Source organism: Chelonoidis abingdonii, chromosome 1, assembly GCF_003597395.2.
Source record: "Chelonoidis abingdonii isolate Lonesome George chromosome 1, CheloAbing_2.0, whole genome shotgun sequence".
In the NCBI taxonomy this organism is placed as follows: Eukaryota; Metazoa; Chordata; order Testudines; family Testudinidae; genus Chelonoidis; species Chelonoidis abingdonii.
In genome coordinates this window covers 345,426,048-345,441,649 of record NC_133769.1, presented here as the reverse complement: position 1 = coordinate 345,441,649, position 15,602 = coordinate 345,426,048, and the positions used below count along the sequence as shown (strand labels likewise).

Sequence of the window (15,602 nt, the reverse complement as noted above, 5' to 3'; positions counted from 1 at the left end):
CCCGCTTCCTTACACTGCTGTCACCATGACTATAAGAAAGGGATTCTCCCATTGTTTACTACAGGCTCTTGATAAGTCATTACCGTTCTGGCCAGAGTTTGCCTCCAATCACATTTCTGAAGAAGGAAACCACCGATGCAATTAACTTTCTGTTCAAGACAATCCAATTTTAAGGCTTCTTCTGAAGGACACAGCATTGCACAGCCAGGAATGAAAATAAATAAATACCTCAAGTATCTCCTTACTGCGGATTGTTTACTTGCGGCATGTTTTATTAGTATACTGGGCATACTCGATGAGAAATAACTGTTGTAACATGCTTCCACGCAATCAATAATTTACAGCAAAAGCATCAGTGCTAGATACTCAACAGTCATGAGTAACCCCATAACAATAAACCAGGGTGCAAACAATGGAAGGAAACAAAACTGGGAAAGATTTCCGCTTGGAAACTGCAAGAGATTATAAGCAACGGTATTTTTTAAATTATGCAGAAAACCTTGCCTGTGTCCTATAATGAGATTAGCATGTCATCCACCAAAACATCAGTTCAATCTGAATCCCTGCCCCCTACACAGCTGAAGGATCACATATATTGGGATAACCCCCTACGGCCAGGACGGCAGTGCATGGCAATGCAGTACATGACCTCTTTTTGTTCAATGTTACGCTGGTGATTTAGTTACCAAAACTAAAAATTGACTCTGAAGCTTTTGCAAAGTTCTCTCTACATTCCCTGCAGGTCATGGCACACAAAGCAAAGAAATGATTAATGGGTCCTGGACTGGGAGTCAGTAAGTCCGGGCACTATTCCCAGTTTTGCCACTGATCCACTGTCTGACCATGAGCAAGGCACTTCACCCCTTTGTGCTTCTGTTTCTCCTCCAACCACTCGTCTGTCTTGTCTTTTTAGACTTCAGAGCAGGAAATGTCTCTCACTAGGTATTTGTACAGTGCCTGGCACAACAGGGCCTCAAATTTGGTTGGGGCATCTAGCCAGTACTTTAATAAATAAAATCATTACAATAACAATAGTGGCTGGGGTACCATATTAAGGCATGCAGCATATAAATGCATTTTGTGACAACAGAAAGAAGACAGTACAAACCTTCTGTAATGGTTTATTTGCTGGTGCAGTATCTTACTGGTTTCTTGCAAACATCAGTTAGGTTTCTGATTTGCAGCAAGTGCATGGGTTTCTTTTGTTTCCACAGCAGGTAGATTGCTTTGCCAGTAATCTCACTGAACTTTCTAATGGCACATTTCCACGTTCGAGTTCTTCCATGCCCATATCCCATCCATGCCAGTTTCCTTGATATACTGCTGCTGCTTGGATCCAAAGCTCAGGAGAAGACCTTACAAGAATGATGCAAGTCAAATTACCCAAGGGCACAGCATCGGAGTGGGTGAACTCAGCAGAAATCAAACCATTAGGCTGTCAAAGTTCTTTTGGTGGATTTGAAAAAAAACATATTTTGGAAATAATTATTTTTTTATTTTTTTATTGTTAATTATTTCCTTTTCAGAGAATTTCTCCAAATGTGGTTCTCAGCAGCAGCAGCCATGAATTTGCCCATGATGCTACCAGGGTGGAATCACAGGTTTAACAGCAGGTAATGTGAATAGCCGTGAAAACACACTGCTGCCAGCTGCCGCCAGGCAGTGCTTGTGCTGCCTATCCAAACAGCAGCTGCCTTGGGTATACTCGTGATTCCACTCCCACTGTCCGTCACTAATTAGCACAAGTGCTGAGCAGCATCACTGCACGGAGGCAGCCAGTTTGAGTAAGACAATAATCAGAGGCAAAACAGCCAGCAAGACAACAGACTTGCAACAAAATACATGCAAATATAAACAATAATAATGTAAAAGGCTTTCAGATGAGAATGCCACCCTCTTCTCTAAAAAAGAGGGACATTATAGTCAACTCTTAGGATTTTAGTGTGAGTCTTGCAATATTTGATACCTTACAAAAAGTCTCAGCTCCTGGAGTCATGTGATCATGCGAGACTCATGACTTTCACATTGTTGTTTTTTAAAATAACTTTATAACCCTCGTGGTCATTGAGAAAAGCTTGAAAATGTGACCTGAGGGCACCAGGTTGGTTCAGAAAAACAGAGGGCAAGTAAAAAGAAGCCAAATTTTGTTATATAAAAAAACCTTATGATTTTTAAACCAATCTCATGATTTTTGGGAGCCTGACTCATGATAGCTGAATGTTTGGGGTTGATAGCTCATGATAGGGAAACTGATGCAAAAAGAACTGATCTGATTTATATCAGCATGGTCTAGTGAATAGAGCGCTAGATTGGGACTCAGGCAAAGCAATTTCTAGTCCCAGCCCAGCCTCTACAATCACCTTTGGTGGGGAACAGTCAGCATTTTGTGCTTGGCATAGTGTTGGCACTTACATAATAATAATTATTATTAATTATAATTAATTAATTACCCGATGCCAACTGTCCAGTGGCAAATGGGAAGCCTTCCCATGGCAAGTGGGAGGACATAAATCACCAGTGTATGCTTTCATTTACAATAAAATCCAGCCTTTGTGGTTGCTATGATGTAAAAGTGATCCAAATATCAACCAGTATAATCTGTTTTTTTCTGAGTCTGCAGCTAATACAGATGCCTCATTCACTGCTCAGAGCTCTTCTGGGCAGCAGCAGAGAAAAATGGGTAAGAGCTCTGTCATTTCGCTGCTCCTAATCTGATCTCTTTGGAAAGCAGTGCGAGAATCATGGGTTCTGTATAAATTTAGAGAATCATGGGTTCTGTATAAATTTAATGTGCTCTACTGAAATTACTGTTAAAAACCTACACTATTGAACAGAGGCTTATTTAACCATCCTATACTTCTATTGCATTTAACTAATGGGGATCCCACTTTCATCTAGGACTTTGGCTAGTTAGTTTAGTCTTCTGGCTAGTTGGTGTCTAGCAAATTTTTCCAGTCCTGATCATTTGTAAACTCTACTACAACTTCAGACCATGTACACCTTCTTTTGCACTTAGGCAGGCAGCTTTCCTTTGGGGCTGGGGGGAAATCCTAAGGTTGTTAAAAAAATTATAATACCAAGTTAAGTCAAGGTTTTGGAGAAGCAGCTCATGTGACTCACAGAAGCACAGTCACCCTTTCAAGAGTTCAGACTTCCCCACAGAGAGATTTGCATTTTTGCTGGAGTCACACTTCTCAGCACAGAGGAAACAGAAGCATTACCACTCTCCTCTGCTTGGGTAGCACACACCAGGGATCTGAAGATGAGTAACAGCACACGTGTAAACCATGCTGTGAAATACAGTGTAAGGGCCAATGGAGGCTAACTAACCAATTGTTTTGGCTTGGATGATTTGTCAGGACAAGTCGTATTTGAAATTTGTTTTGCTGCTTGATAGGTACAGAAGCCCTGCAGGTAAAAACTGCAAGTTAAACTACTGAAGACTGGAGGGGAATTCCATGAAAGTTACTCAGTGGTGTAAAGGCTTCAAAGGAAGCAGGTGCTTTGGCTGGGAAGCTAGACCTGAACTAGCCTGGCCAAGCTTCTCAGCTAGCAGACACTTAACAAGTGTAACTTACTCAACATTTAATTAAAAATACACTTCATATGGCTCCCAAGGGTTCCCCCAGATTTTGGTTCAGAGAATGGTTGTACAGCCAAAGTAGATTAAGACAAAAGGGGCCCAGAGCCAATCTAAACAATGGTTCCCTGCAGGCCAAAGGGCTCTCAACAGTGACTCAAAGCCTTTCTATCCACAAAGTGATCCGAGCTGATGCCTTTCTATCTGATTCAGATACATGAACTTCCCTTATCAGCTGCAGCACACTGCAGCCTAACAAGCTTTAAAACATCCAGAATCAGGGCTTGTCAATGTTTGAAGTGCTACCGTGGCACAGCTGTAACGCTTCAGTGTGGACACTACCTATGCCAACAGGAGTGATTCTCCCATTGGTGTCGTTAATCCACCTACCCATGAGGTGGTAAGTAGGTCAGTGGAAGAATTCTTCTGTCAGCCTAGTGTTGTCTACACTGGAGGTTGGGTCGGTATAGCTACATCTATGGCTATTAGCCAGGATGGGCAGGGATGGTTCCCTAGCCTCTGTTTGCCAGAAGCTGGGAATGGGCGACAGGGGATGGATCACTTGATGATTACCTGTTCTGTTCGTTCCCTTTGGGACACCAGACATTGGCCACTGTCGGAAGACAGGATACTGGGCTAGATGGACCTTTGTTCTGACCCAGTCTGGCTGTTCTTATGTCTCTTGGGGGGGTGGATTTTTCATACCCCTCAGAGACATACTGGGGTAAAATTCTCGTGTAGGCCAGGCTTCAGTGAAATGCAACCACTTCTGGGGGCAGAGACTAGCAATCAACTCTCATTCACAATGAGTGGCACAGGGGTGTGAGAGGGGAAAACCTGGGGCCGAGGATACTAGCGTGAAGCACCTACTCTTACAGAAAGTGCCAGAAGGTCTTTAATGAACAGACCAAACCTCAGTATTTCAAGTGTGAATCTACCCTGAAATGTGACTTTCAAACTGGCATTGGCATGGTGAGGGCTCTGTTTTTACTGTCTCTCCCTGATGTCCAGCATAACCACCCATAATAAAAGTTCTACAAGCCAATTCAGCTGTGCACTTCTACTGCCTTCCACTTAAGCCCTCAGCAACACAGTGCAAACCCGTTGCCGTCCATAGGTTTGCATAGGTGTGACTGATTGGAACTTAGTGAACTAGAAGGGCTAGTATCCAGCCCCCTCTGCTAGCTATGTCTGCTCTACAGAGCTGCAAACCAGTCAGGGCACACACAGGGAGAAGACATGTGGAGCAAGAGGCCATTTCCACCCAGTCACTTTCCAAAGTAAAGAAAATAATAACAATAAAAAAATCCACAGGCAGTTTTCCCCCAGCGGAGAGGAAGAGTGAACGTAGGAAAGAATCCTATGTCACAAGTGACAGTCACATCACTTAGCACACTTGTGGCAAGAAGTTCAGATACCATCATGATGGTCATAGTATAAGAACCCGAAGAGAATAGTAATGCCTCTGAGAGGAAATCCCTACAAGCCCCAGTGCAAGGTACTCAATCTACACTGGAAAAACAAAGAGATATATCAGCCCTGTTAGGATTAGAACCTACAGTTCCAGAGTCTCTAGGTATTGCAAATCTACTGTTCAGACCACTGGAAAAAGGCCTCCGGCACATAATTGTAACAGATATGTAATGAAAACCAGAACAGTCTGGCTATTACAGTTTGTGCTGGGAAGAGTAACCAAAAAAGGTCAGTTCTTTAGGAAAAGATGGCTGTACACAGACAGCATAATAAGGTCTCTTAACACTCTCCTAGAGAGGAAATTTGTCACTCAGTCAGACACAGTCACAGGGGTTCAGCCAAGAAGTCTGGTCTTTATTCGCCCGTCAGAAAATATTGCTGGCAAAAATGCTTTACTAGGGAAAAAAATATTTGTTTTAAACTGCTAACTGGAAACCGATTAGTATCAAATCAAAAACCCAACACAGTTATACTAATCGTTTGAACTGTTTTACACTTCCAAGCTAACAATTAATATTTCAAACTTCATGGGGTGTCAAATATTTACTTTTGTGTGCCATCCACCCGATACCCCTAAACACGACAGCTTTTCAATAATGTGAAGGACTGTACATGGCCACACCCAATCTTTCACTGGAGCCTGCTTGGGTATGTCTACACTGCAACATAAGCCCACATGTAGAATTTGATGTTAACAGACTCTAGGTTTGTTAACCAAGAGCTTGAGGGTCTATACTCATCTGTAACCCCAGGTTAGGAATTGTTGAACCCTGGGTCCCAACCTGGGGCTCCAGCATCTACACTGCATTATGCAGCTTGAATCCAACCACTCATATTCAAGACTTCCTAGCACCCTCCCAAAATATGACCACTCTAGCCCTTTGTTCATGGTGCAGTGTGGGAAAATTTGACTGTCCACCAAATTTGACTGTCCAGAGAACACAGAAAGTCAGTCTATGGTACTGTGGGATACTTTTGGTGGACTCCCAAAGCACATTTTCCAGTAGGACTGTATCTACACTACAGAGTACTTGGGCTTGAACCCTGGGTCCCAGCTTGACTCAGGCTTCCACCCTCCACCCTCATGGGATCCTGAGACCTTGGATACAATCCCTGGGTGATTTGTGGGTAGACAGAAATGGGGTTTGGCTTGAGCCTGAGTTTGAACCCAGGGCTTACACTGAAGCATAGACATACTTTTGCTGTATATATGAAAACCTGACCTAAAGCATGTGGACTTAATTCATCTTTCTTCACCAAGGACCAGCTCCTGCTCCCACTGAAGCCAAGGGGAGTTTTGCCACTGACTTGGACAACACCAGGATTTGTAACAACTTCTGATAGGGTCTGTAAAACAAATTACTCCTGCGGGAATTCTGTGGCACTGCGCATGTGCAGAATTCATGTCCCCCGCTGATTTTTTTTCTCAGAAGAATACGGATTCTGCTGGAGAGATGCTGCAGTTACACCTTTCACCCAGCAGAGGCTGCTGTGGCACCAGAAGAGATGGCAGCCAGCCAGAGAGGCTGCATTCCTTGCAGTGAGGCCAGGTGAGGTGGCAGCGGACAGACAGAGTGGGGCACATGGGGCTGTTTGGGGGGGTGTCACAGACTGGGGTTCAGAAGGGCTAGTGGGGGGAACAGACTAGGGTGTGGGCTCATGAGCTAGTGGGGTGACAGGACTGAACCAGGGGCTGAACTGGAGGTGAGGTGGGCTGTAGGGCCACATGGGGACAGGCTATGGGGGCTGCAGAACCATGTGAAAACAGGGGATAGGACGTTAGGAACACATGGGGATGGGGGAGGGGGCTGCAGGGCCACATGGGGATGGGTGGTGCAGGGACACACAGGGGCAGATATGCCTGACTGAATGGGAGATGCTAGGGGGTCAGCCAGGATCTGCATGGGGAGGCTCCCGAACTCCCCTAACTATCCTTACCCCTCACAAAAAAAACTGTTCCATACTTCTCCCGCCCATACCCAGCAATCCTCCAGGTTCACTCTCAGGCTTACTTCCCTCTCCCTCAGCTCCTCCATTATGCCTGACTCCCCCCAGCCTTTTCATTTTTTCTGGGGAGTGCAGGAAATACGTTCCTGTATTGTAGTTTAAATTAATAACTCATCGTTCTGTATTAATATGTCTAGTTAGGAATCTATCTGTCAAAAAAAATTCCCTGAAACTTTCATTGTTGCTGTTGTCCATGTTGTTACAGACGTACTTGCTGACACATATTTTGAAATAATTTACCAAAATAATTGAAACTGTCATGATTATATTGTATTATTTTGACAAATAAAATATGCAGAAATTTGCAGAATTTTCAAATATTCTGGACAAAATTCTTAATTTTTTGGTGCAGAATTCCCCCAGGAGTAACAAATGTAATGATCCAGCGTTCTTCAACAGATAAACTATAGGCCTTGATCCTGGCTCATGCAAGCAGAAGGGCTATGCTGTAGCCTGAGTCCCCAGAAGTTGTTATGCCCATCTCAGAGCCTTGTCTACAATGAGGGTAATTACACCAGGGTAAGTGCACCCTTGCAAAACCGCTGTGATTTGCACGAGTACAACTTCACAGTTCATATAGGTGCAATGTGTCCACGTTAGGGGGTTGAATCAGTGCAAAAAATCCTCTGTGCAGATAACACCTTAGCTAGAGCTCCTTTGCGAGATCATGGGAATGCACCCCAGAGCAGTAGCTCTGCTGCCCTTGGAGAAGCGGACGAGAGAGTTTACTAGCATAACTCATCACTTTCTGATGTGTGGGGAAGAAGGGTCAGAGGACTAGGACCTAGGCTTGCCCAGTTGTAAAGGGACCCTGGTGGCTCTGGTCAACACCGCTGATTGGGCCATTAAAAATCCGGCCTGTGGCACAACAGGGCTCAGGCAGGCTTCCTGCATGCCCTGGCTTTGTGTGGCTCCCAGAAGTGGCCGCCATGTCTGGTTCCTAGGCTCAGGGGCAGCCAGGGATGCTCTGTGTGCTGCCCCCGCCCTGAGGCCAGCCGAGAACCATGTTCAATGGGAGCTGTGGGGGAGCGCTTTTGGGTGCGGGCAACATGCAGAGCCCCCTGGCCCCTCCACCTAGGAGCTGGACATGCAAGATGCTTCTGAGAGCCACCTGAGGTAACTGCTGCCCAGCCAGAGTCCGCTTCCCAAACCCCCTCCTGCACCCTAGCTCCCTCCCAGAGCCCACACCTACTCCCGCACCCCAACTCCCCAGTCCTGAAGCCCCTTCTGCACCCAAAATCCTTCCTGGAGCACCCCACAGCCCCTTCTGCACCCCAAACCCCTTATCTCCGGACCAACCCCAGAGCCCACACCTCCCAGCCATAGCCCGCACCCCCTCCCACACCACAGCCCTCTGCCCCAGCCCAGTGAAAGTGAATGAGGGTGAGGGAAAGCAAGTGATGGAGGGAGCGGGGGATGAAGTTAGTGGGGGGCAGGGCCTTGGGGAAGGAGTGAGGATGAGGCAGGGCAGGGAGCAGGGCAAGGGTGTTCAGCCTTGTCCAATTAGGAAGTTGGCAATCCTACCAAGACCTCACCCTTTCAAACAGTGAGCGCACTCTGAATGACTAGTGGGGAGCTGGGCTTGTTCTCGCCAGCCATACTATGGCTGGAACCCATGAAGGGCCCCCTTAGGCCATGTCCACAGTTACAAGCTTACAGCAGCACAGCTCTCCCACTGACATAATAAAACCTGCTCAATAAGCAGCAGTAGCTATGTCAGTGGGTAAGAGTCTCCCACTGACAGTTCTGTGCACACAAGCGCTTATACCGGCAAAACTTATGTCACTCAGGGGGTATTTTTTTCACATCCCTGAGTGACAAAAATTTTGCCAACCTAAGTGCTAGTGCAGGGGTAGGCAACCTATGGCACAGGTGCCAAAGGCGGCACGCGAGCTGATTTTCAGCGGCACTCACACTGCCTGGGTCCTGGCCCCCGGTCCGATGGGCTCTAAATTTTAATTTAATTTTAAATGAAGCTTCTTAAACATTTTTAAAACCTTATTTACTTTACATACAACAATAGCTTGGTTATATATTATAGACTTTTAGAAAGAGACCTTCTAAAAACATTAAAATGTATTACCTGCACGCAAAACTTTAAATCAGAGGGAACAAATGAAGACTCGACACACCACTTCTGAAAGGCTGCCAACCCCTGTGCTAGTGTATACATGGCCTTATTCTCTGGCTCATAATTTCCTCCTGTATTTTGAGAGCACAAGAATTTAATAGAGTAATTCGGTACACTACAGTAGAACCTCAGAGTTACAAACACCAGAGTTACAAACTGACCAGTCAACCACACACCTCATTTGGAACCCGAAGTACACAATCAGGCAGCAGCAGAGAGCAAAACAAAAAACCGAATACAATACAGTACTGCGTTAAATGTAAATTATTACAAAAATAAAGGGAAAGCATCCTTTTTCTTCTACATAGTGAAGTTTCAAAGTTGTATTAAGTTCATGTTCAGCTGTAAACTTTTGAAAGAACAACCATAACATTTTGTTCAGAGTTACAAACATTTCACAGTTATAAACAACTTCCATTTCTGAAGTGGTCATGACTCTGAGGTTCTCCTCTACTTGCTATGTGATATTTAACTATTTCAATTTTACATTCTCATACCTTGTCAGGGGGTTTTGAATGCCTTAGATAATGTTCTAAGGGACGATTGGTAAGGAGAACACCCACTTCTATGATGCATAACAATGATTTAGAACTGGTGATTTTCTGTATTCCTTAATTAGCTAGTCCTCCCAAAGAAGCAAATGAACGGGAAAGAATGTCTGTGTATAGTGTCCAACACAAAGTAGGAAAATTAGTACTGTGCAGTGATACCACTACACCAATGAGGCTTCATGAGCTAGCACTTCTTTGGAGTCACCATTTGGTTTGGGTATTCAAACATATCAGGGAAGTCATCCACTGCATTAGTCAGATCTAAAAACCCCTCAAAATGCAGCTATACAAAAACTAGTGTGACTATTTCAAATCTCTTCTCAGGAGCACACAAATTTAGTTCCATCCTGTAGTTAACTTTGAGCTGATCTGGGGGCATAAGAAATCAAAGCTAAATACAGCATTTTACAGCACAAAGCAGGCAGACAACCTTTAACACTGTTCCACAAACAAAGGCAAAGCCTTCTTCACTCAAAAGAAGAAAATCAAAGTATTTTCTTGAGACTTGTTTTGTTTGTATCTGTAGCACTTTCAAACAGCTGCCTCCAGTTATCTGATAATAATCGTCACCACTAGTTAAAAACCACACTGGCCTGCTCATTGAAATTAGAAAGTGATGCTTTTTGGAAAGTACATGATTAAGCAAAAGCCTTTTATCATATTAAAGATGAATGCAAAGCATTTAATTAACACTCACTGACAAAATAAGATAATGGCTTACTTGGCTATGATGGGAAATACAGAGATTTAATCTGAACACTGGATCTGGTCTGAGCGTCTAACTCCCTTTGGACACAGTGTTATCACATTCATGCTTACATCATCACTCTCAGTACGATGCCGAATAATGTGGCCCCAAATTTAGATCCACAGATTGTAGCAAATACCAGTGTAACATGAGAGAAGCAACAACGCTGGTCCCATTTTAGAATAAATTAAGTATTAAAAAGGCGCACGCGTGTGTGCGTGTGTGTGTGTATGAAGCTATTTTCAGTCATTCAAATAACAGCCATCACTGTCATTCTTTGTGTGTTTTTCTGGAGTCGTGGTAGAGAGGAAAAGCAGCTTAGTACATGCTCCAAGAGCAAGGCAGACCCCTCATAAAAAGAGTAGTGAGACTTCCCTCTTTTGCTCAAGCCTACACTTTCCAATTTAAAAAACTCAACGTGTCTATTCATCATGCCATTTACAAAGTGGCATTATCTGTAAAACTCTTGCAACTTTGCTCCATAAAATGTGTCCTGTGATAACAGCAAATAAACCCTTTCTGGGTCAAGTTCATACTTTAAACACCAAGTCTGAGAAGCAGTTGTTTAGCTACACAATCTTATATAATGTTAAGAATTCGTCATATTTAAGTGTTTGCTGATCTTCCGAATTTAAAGCTAACCTACACACACACACACACATTTTTTCACTGTTGATCTGTACACTGTATAACTATTGACTGGGTCACTGGTGCAAAAGCAGTAGCAACAAATTATTGTCCAGAATTAAAATAGTTCTTGCGATTGTCTGAAGCTTTGGACAATATGTTAAAATACACCAGGGATCATTTAATCCACTGGGAATATCTTTAATGTTGGCTTTTGTCCTCTAACTTGGCAAATATTCATTTTAACCTTTTAAATTTTGTTTTAACCATTTACTGATTATGTATTTTTCTTAGAGCTGGCTTCACATGGAAGTTAAAGAGACATCGCAGAGCAGACATATAATGACACCAGAGGTATTTTCTTTGTGTGGAATTATGACAAGTCATCTAGTCTGGAGGGCAAAGTCACATACTAATTTGGGTCAAATGCATACATATAAACTGATTACAATCGTTCAAAAATCCAAAAGATTAATAAATCAATCTAGATACTGCATATGGCCACGATCCTGCAAAGACTTGCTTAGCTTTGCCCATGTCAGAGACTATTTATCTGTGTAAAGTTAAGAACACATACAAGTGTTTGCAGGACTGAGGTCTACAGGCCTGATCCTGCAGCAGTGAAGTCAATGGGAGTTTTGCCACTAATTTCAGTGAGTGCAGGATCAAGACCTATATGTGCCAGCATGTGTAAAAACATAAGAATTGCCAGACTGGAACAAAGCGATGATCCATCTAGTATGGCATCCTGTTTCCAAAGCGTGGCTTCAGAAGAAGGTTAAAATGTAGCTATACCCACATATACAGAACTCTGTCTAGACAGTAATATTTTACACTGTATTTTTACACTTTAGAAACACTTGTATAGCTTGTCATGCCAACAAAGCCTCATTCAATTGAACTGAAAGGGAGACATGTACATATGGGGGAGATTTAGCTGGCTTGGTTTTTTTACAGATATTGATTTATATATATTACATACACATCAGCTTTGGAAGATCCTATTTGCTCATTCACCCAATTCCAGATTCCTCCCTCCCCCATTAATTATAAAACTAAATTGTGGGTGAATAAATGTGTCTGGGCTGGTGTATTTTTAAGGCCATCATGAATGGCTGGGGGATAGATGCACAGTACACACAGCACACTGGGGACATCAGAAACATACATCATCGTAGTGGTAAATAAAGTTCCTTTGCAGGAAACAAGAAGTTGTGATGGGCGTGCTGGAGCCTTTCCCTGCCTTCACTACTGACAGACATGTCATTTTGTATATATGCCAGTAAACACAGGAGACAGCAGGTTCCCGCACATCACACAAGTACACTAGTAGCATCTGCTGCCCAGGCACCCTGCATTGGTGGCATCCCATGCTCATGCCCCATTTATTCACACTGTCCACAGATCCTATGCCCCTGGGCTGACAGCACCTGATGCTCACACACCTGTGCCAATGGCCCTCAGTATCCATGCATTCTACACTGATAGCACACAGTACTTATGCCCCACATCAGTGGCACTCAGTGCTCCCATCCCATATTGGTGACACCCTGTTTGCCCCATACTGGTGGCACCCAGTGACCTATATCGGAGACACCCAGTATCCAATGTCCCATACCAATTGCACCTACTCCCCAACATCCAACACCAGTGGCACTCAGTGCCTCATACCTGTGGCTCCAAGTACCAAACTCCCGAAACCAGTGGCACCTGATGCTCACACACTCTGCATCTGTGGCACCCTATGCGCACACCCCCCACACCGACGGTACCATACCTGTATCTCTGCCCCTGCCTCACTGGCATCAGGTGCCCACTCAGGGGCGCACCACCTGCAGGCGGCGCTGTGAGCTGGAAGGAGACAGAGTCTGACTTACCGCAATGAGGGCCGAGTTCCTCTGCCCCCCGTCGACCGCAGAGCCCGGCTGCTGCTGCTCCCCATTGATCCCACTCCTGCCCCCAGCAGCCCCGTTGCTGACCAGCTGCGGGTGACAGTCCGGCGGCGCGGCAGAGGGAGCTGGGCCGGCGCTGCCCGCCCCCTTGCTGTGCTTGCCGCTCTTCCTGGCCCCCTGGCCGTGCTGCACCAGGTTCAGCAGCTGCAGGGTGCTCTCCCGCTCGCGGTCCGAGCTCTCCGCCCGGCCCCGCTCGTAGCGTCCCTCGCAGCTCTGGTGGTGCTGGCGGCAGACGGCGATGCGGGCTCGCAGCCGCTCCACGATGGCGCTGTGCACCCGGGGGGCCACCGCGCCCCCTCCCAGGAGACCGGCCCCGAGATCCGGGGCCTGGGGGGGAGCCGTGTCCCCCATCCTGCCGGCCACGCTGCTGCTCGCTGCTGCGACTGGGTAGCGCCTGCGATGCTGCCCCTGACAACACTGAGCTCTGGTCTCACTGCCACATGGATGGGGACGGGGAGGGAGGGATAGGCTGGCTAGAGGGGAGAAGGGGCCCGGGGCCAGGCAGTCCCCAGATCCCGATCAGCCTCCCCCAACCCCACCCCTTAGCAATCGGGCTTGACCTCCCTAGAGGAGTTTTCCAGAGCTGGGGTGGGGGCGGGATGGGACTGACCCGCGATCGCTAGGTATTTGCCAACATAGAATTAGAGATGATGGCCGGGTTGCGTCCCAAGACTGCGGAGAACCATTTGAAGGAGGGAGATAAACACAAATTAGAACAAGGGGGAGGGCGAAGGGCTCATGGGTGAACACAGCAAAAATCCAGGGGGGGTTGGGGGGTGAGACCTTTCTAAAGGGGAATAATAATAAAAACAAATCAAACCACCAAGCCACTGCCTTAAAAAAAGAACCAGTCCCCCAGACGGAGGGACTCTCCCTCCCAAATGAGTGAAACTTGGCGCTTTATTTATTTAATTTTGGGGAGGAGGGCGAGACTCTTTAAGGGGAAATTTCTCCAGAGGAAGAAAATTGCAGTGATGGGGCGCAGGAACTCAAAGCCTTCCCCTTGTTTTGGTTTGGTTTAATTTACTCGAGAGGATTTTTTTATAAGCCTTCAGTGAACGTGCAGCTAAAGGGGCGGGAGGAGGAGGAGGTTCAGATGAGTTAAGTCTTTGTGTTTTCTTGTCTCTCTCTCTTTGCTGTCCAGTCTTCTTGTTTTATTACTGTCTCCAACTGTCTGCTGCTAATATTGTAGCTCCTCTAAAAATAAAAGAGATGGATCCCCAGTTGGTAACAATGTCAGTAACTGGACTTTCAGACCATGCTTTGCTTTCTATTAATCCAGCCACTGTGTAAAATCCGTATTAAGTGTTTATAGCCACCCCCGACACCCAAAGCAATACAAGCAAACTAAGAACATAGGCAAGTATCACCTTTAGCATATTTTCCCTGATACCCCACTTCTCACTCCCCCCCGATATTTCCGATCCGAGTACAATATCAAGAAAAGCAGGAGAAAACACACAGACACATATCGCTCTTCAGCGCAATTACAAATGATAGTGAAACTTACAAACTTCCAGCATTTCGCACCCAGAGTAGTCCACTGATTTTCTTTTGTGTTTTTGCATATTCCATCCCCCAAACAGTGGGTCTAGGTGCTTGTGGTGCAATTCTCAGCGATGACTCTGTTGGATTCCCCCGCTTGATAAGTGAAAAGTACCTTGTAATATCCCTTTCTCTTTCTTGTCTGTTGTTAGCTGCTTTCCTGATACTGGCTCACTGCACGGGGGTTACGGGTACACACAGGCTTTCATTGTGCTCGGATAAGGCAGAGCGGCGGCGGGGGAGAAAGCGTCTTGGGAAGCCCTAGTGGAAGGACGGTGGCACTGCAGGAAGAAGAAATAGCCACAGAGAAGAAGCAAAAGAGAAACGCGAAGCCTCCAAGCGGCAAAGGAGATGAATGAAGAGAGAAGCAAATTATGAACTATGATCCCAGTGGTTTATTTGCATGGATGGAAGCCAAGGAAATCCCCTTTTCCATCCCCAGGTTTATATGCTACCTCTTCCCTGGCTCTGAAGGTCCAATAACTTCCCTTATTCCTAGGGAATGCATTTCCCTCCTTCTGTATATATGTATCTTCCTATTGCCTAATCATCCACTATTTATATTAGGGCACCCTGCTTACCCTCCTGCTCCAGCATCAAGCCCTTTGTGCAATTACTAGGAGTGTCACAGATACATCACAGCTATGAACTCTCTTAGCAGCTGCAGTTCTCTGCAGTATAAGTGGAAAAACAAAAGTAGTCATTCTTGTGCAGTGCTGTGTGTATGTATCTGAGCAGACCAAGGGTCTTTGTGGTCAAGGCTGGGAGTTGGGAGCTTTGGGTTCAGATCCCAGCTCTGACACAGACTTCCTGTGTGTGCTTGGGCAATTCATGGAGGCCCAGGTCTTTACATGCCTATCTCCCATTCAAATAAATAGCAGTTAGGTGCCTAAATATCTTTAATGATCTGGGCTCTAATCTCTGTGTTTCAATTCCCCTCTGCAAAATGAACACGATACTTCTTTTGTCTGCCTTCTCCATTTAGGCT

At 45.5% G+C, this 15,602-nt stretch overlaps 1 protein-coding gene across 1 annotated transcript in view; it reads right to left on the bottom strand.

Moving 5' to 3' along the window:
• Positions 1 to 14,858, bottom strand: part of MAML2 (mastermind like transcriptional coactivator 2) — a 271,685-nt gene extending 256,827 nt beyond the window's left edge. The window contains exons 1-2 of the mRNA XM_032762860.2: positions 14,580 to 14,858; positions 12,995 to 14,266 (exon numbers count right to left, since the gene is read on the bottom strand). Of these exons, the coding sequence (XP_032618751.1) occupies positions 12,995 to 13,420 (426 nt within the window). The 5' untranslated portion in view covers positions 13,421 to 14,266; positions 14,580 to 14,858. The remainder of the gene's footprint in view (positions 1 to 12,994; positions 14,267 to 14,579) is intronic.
• Positions 14,859 to 15,602: the final 744 nt, after the last annotated feature.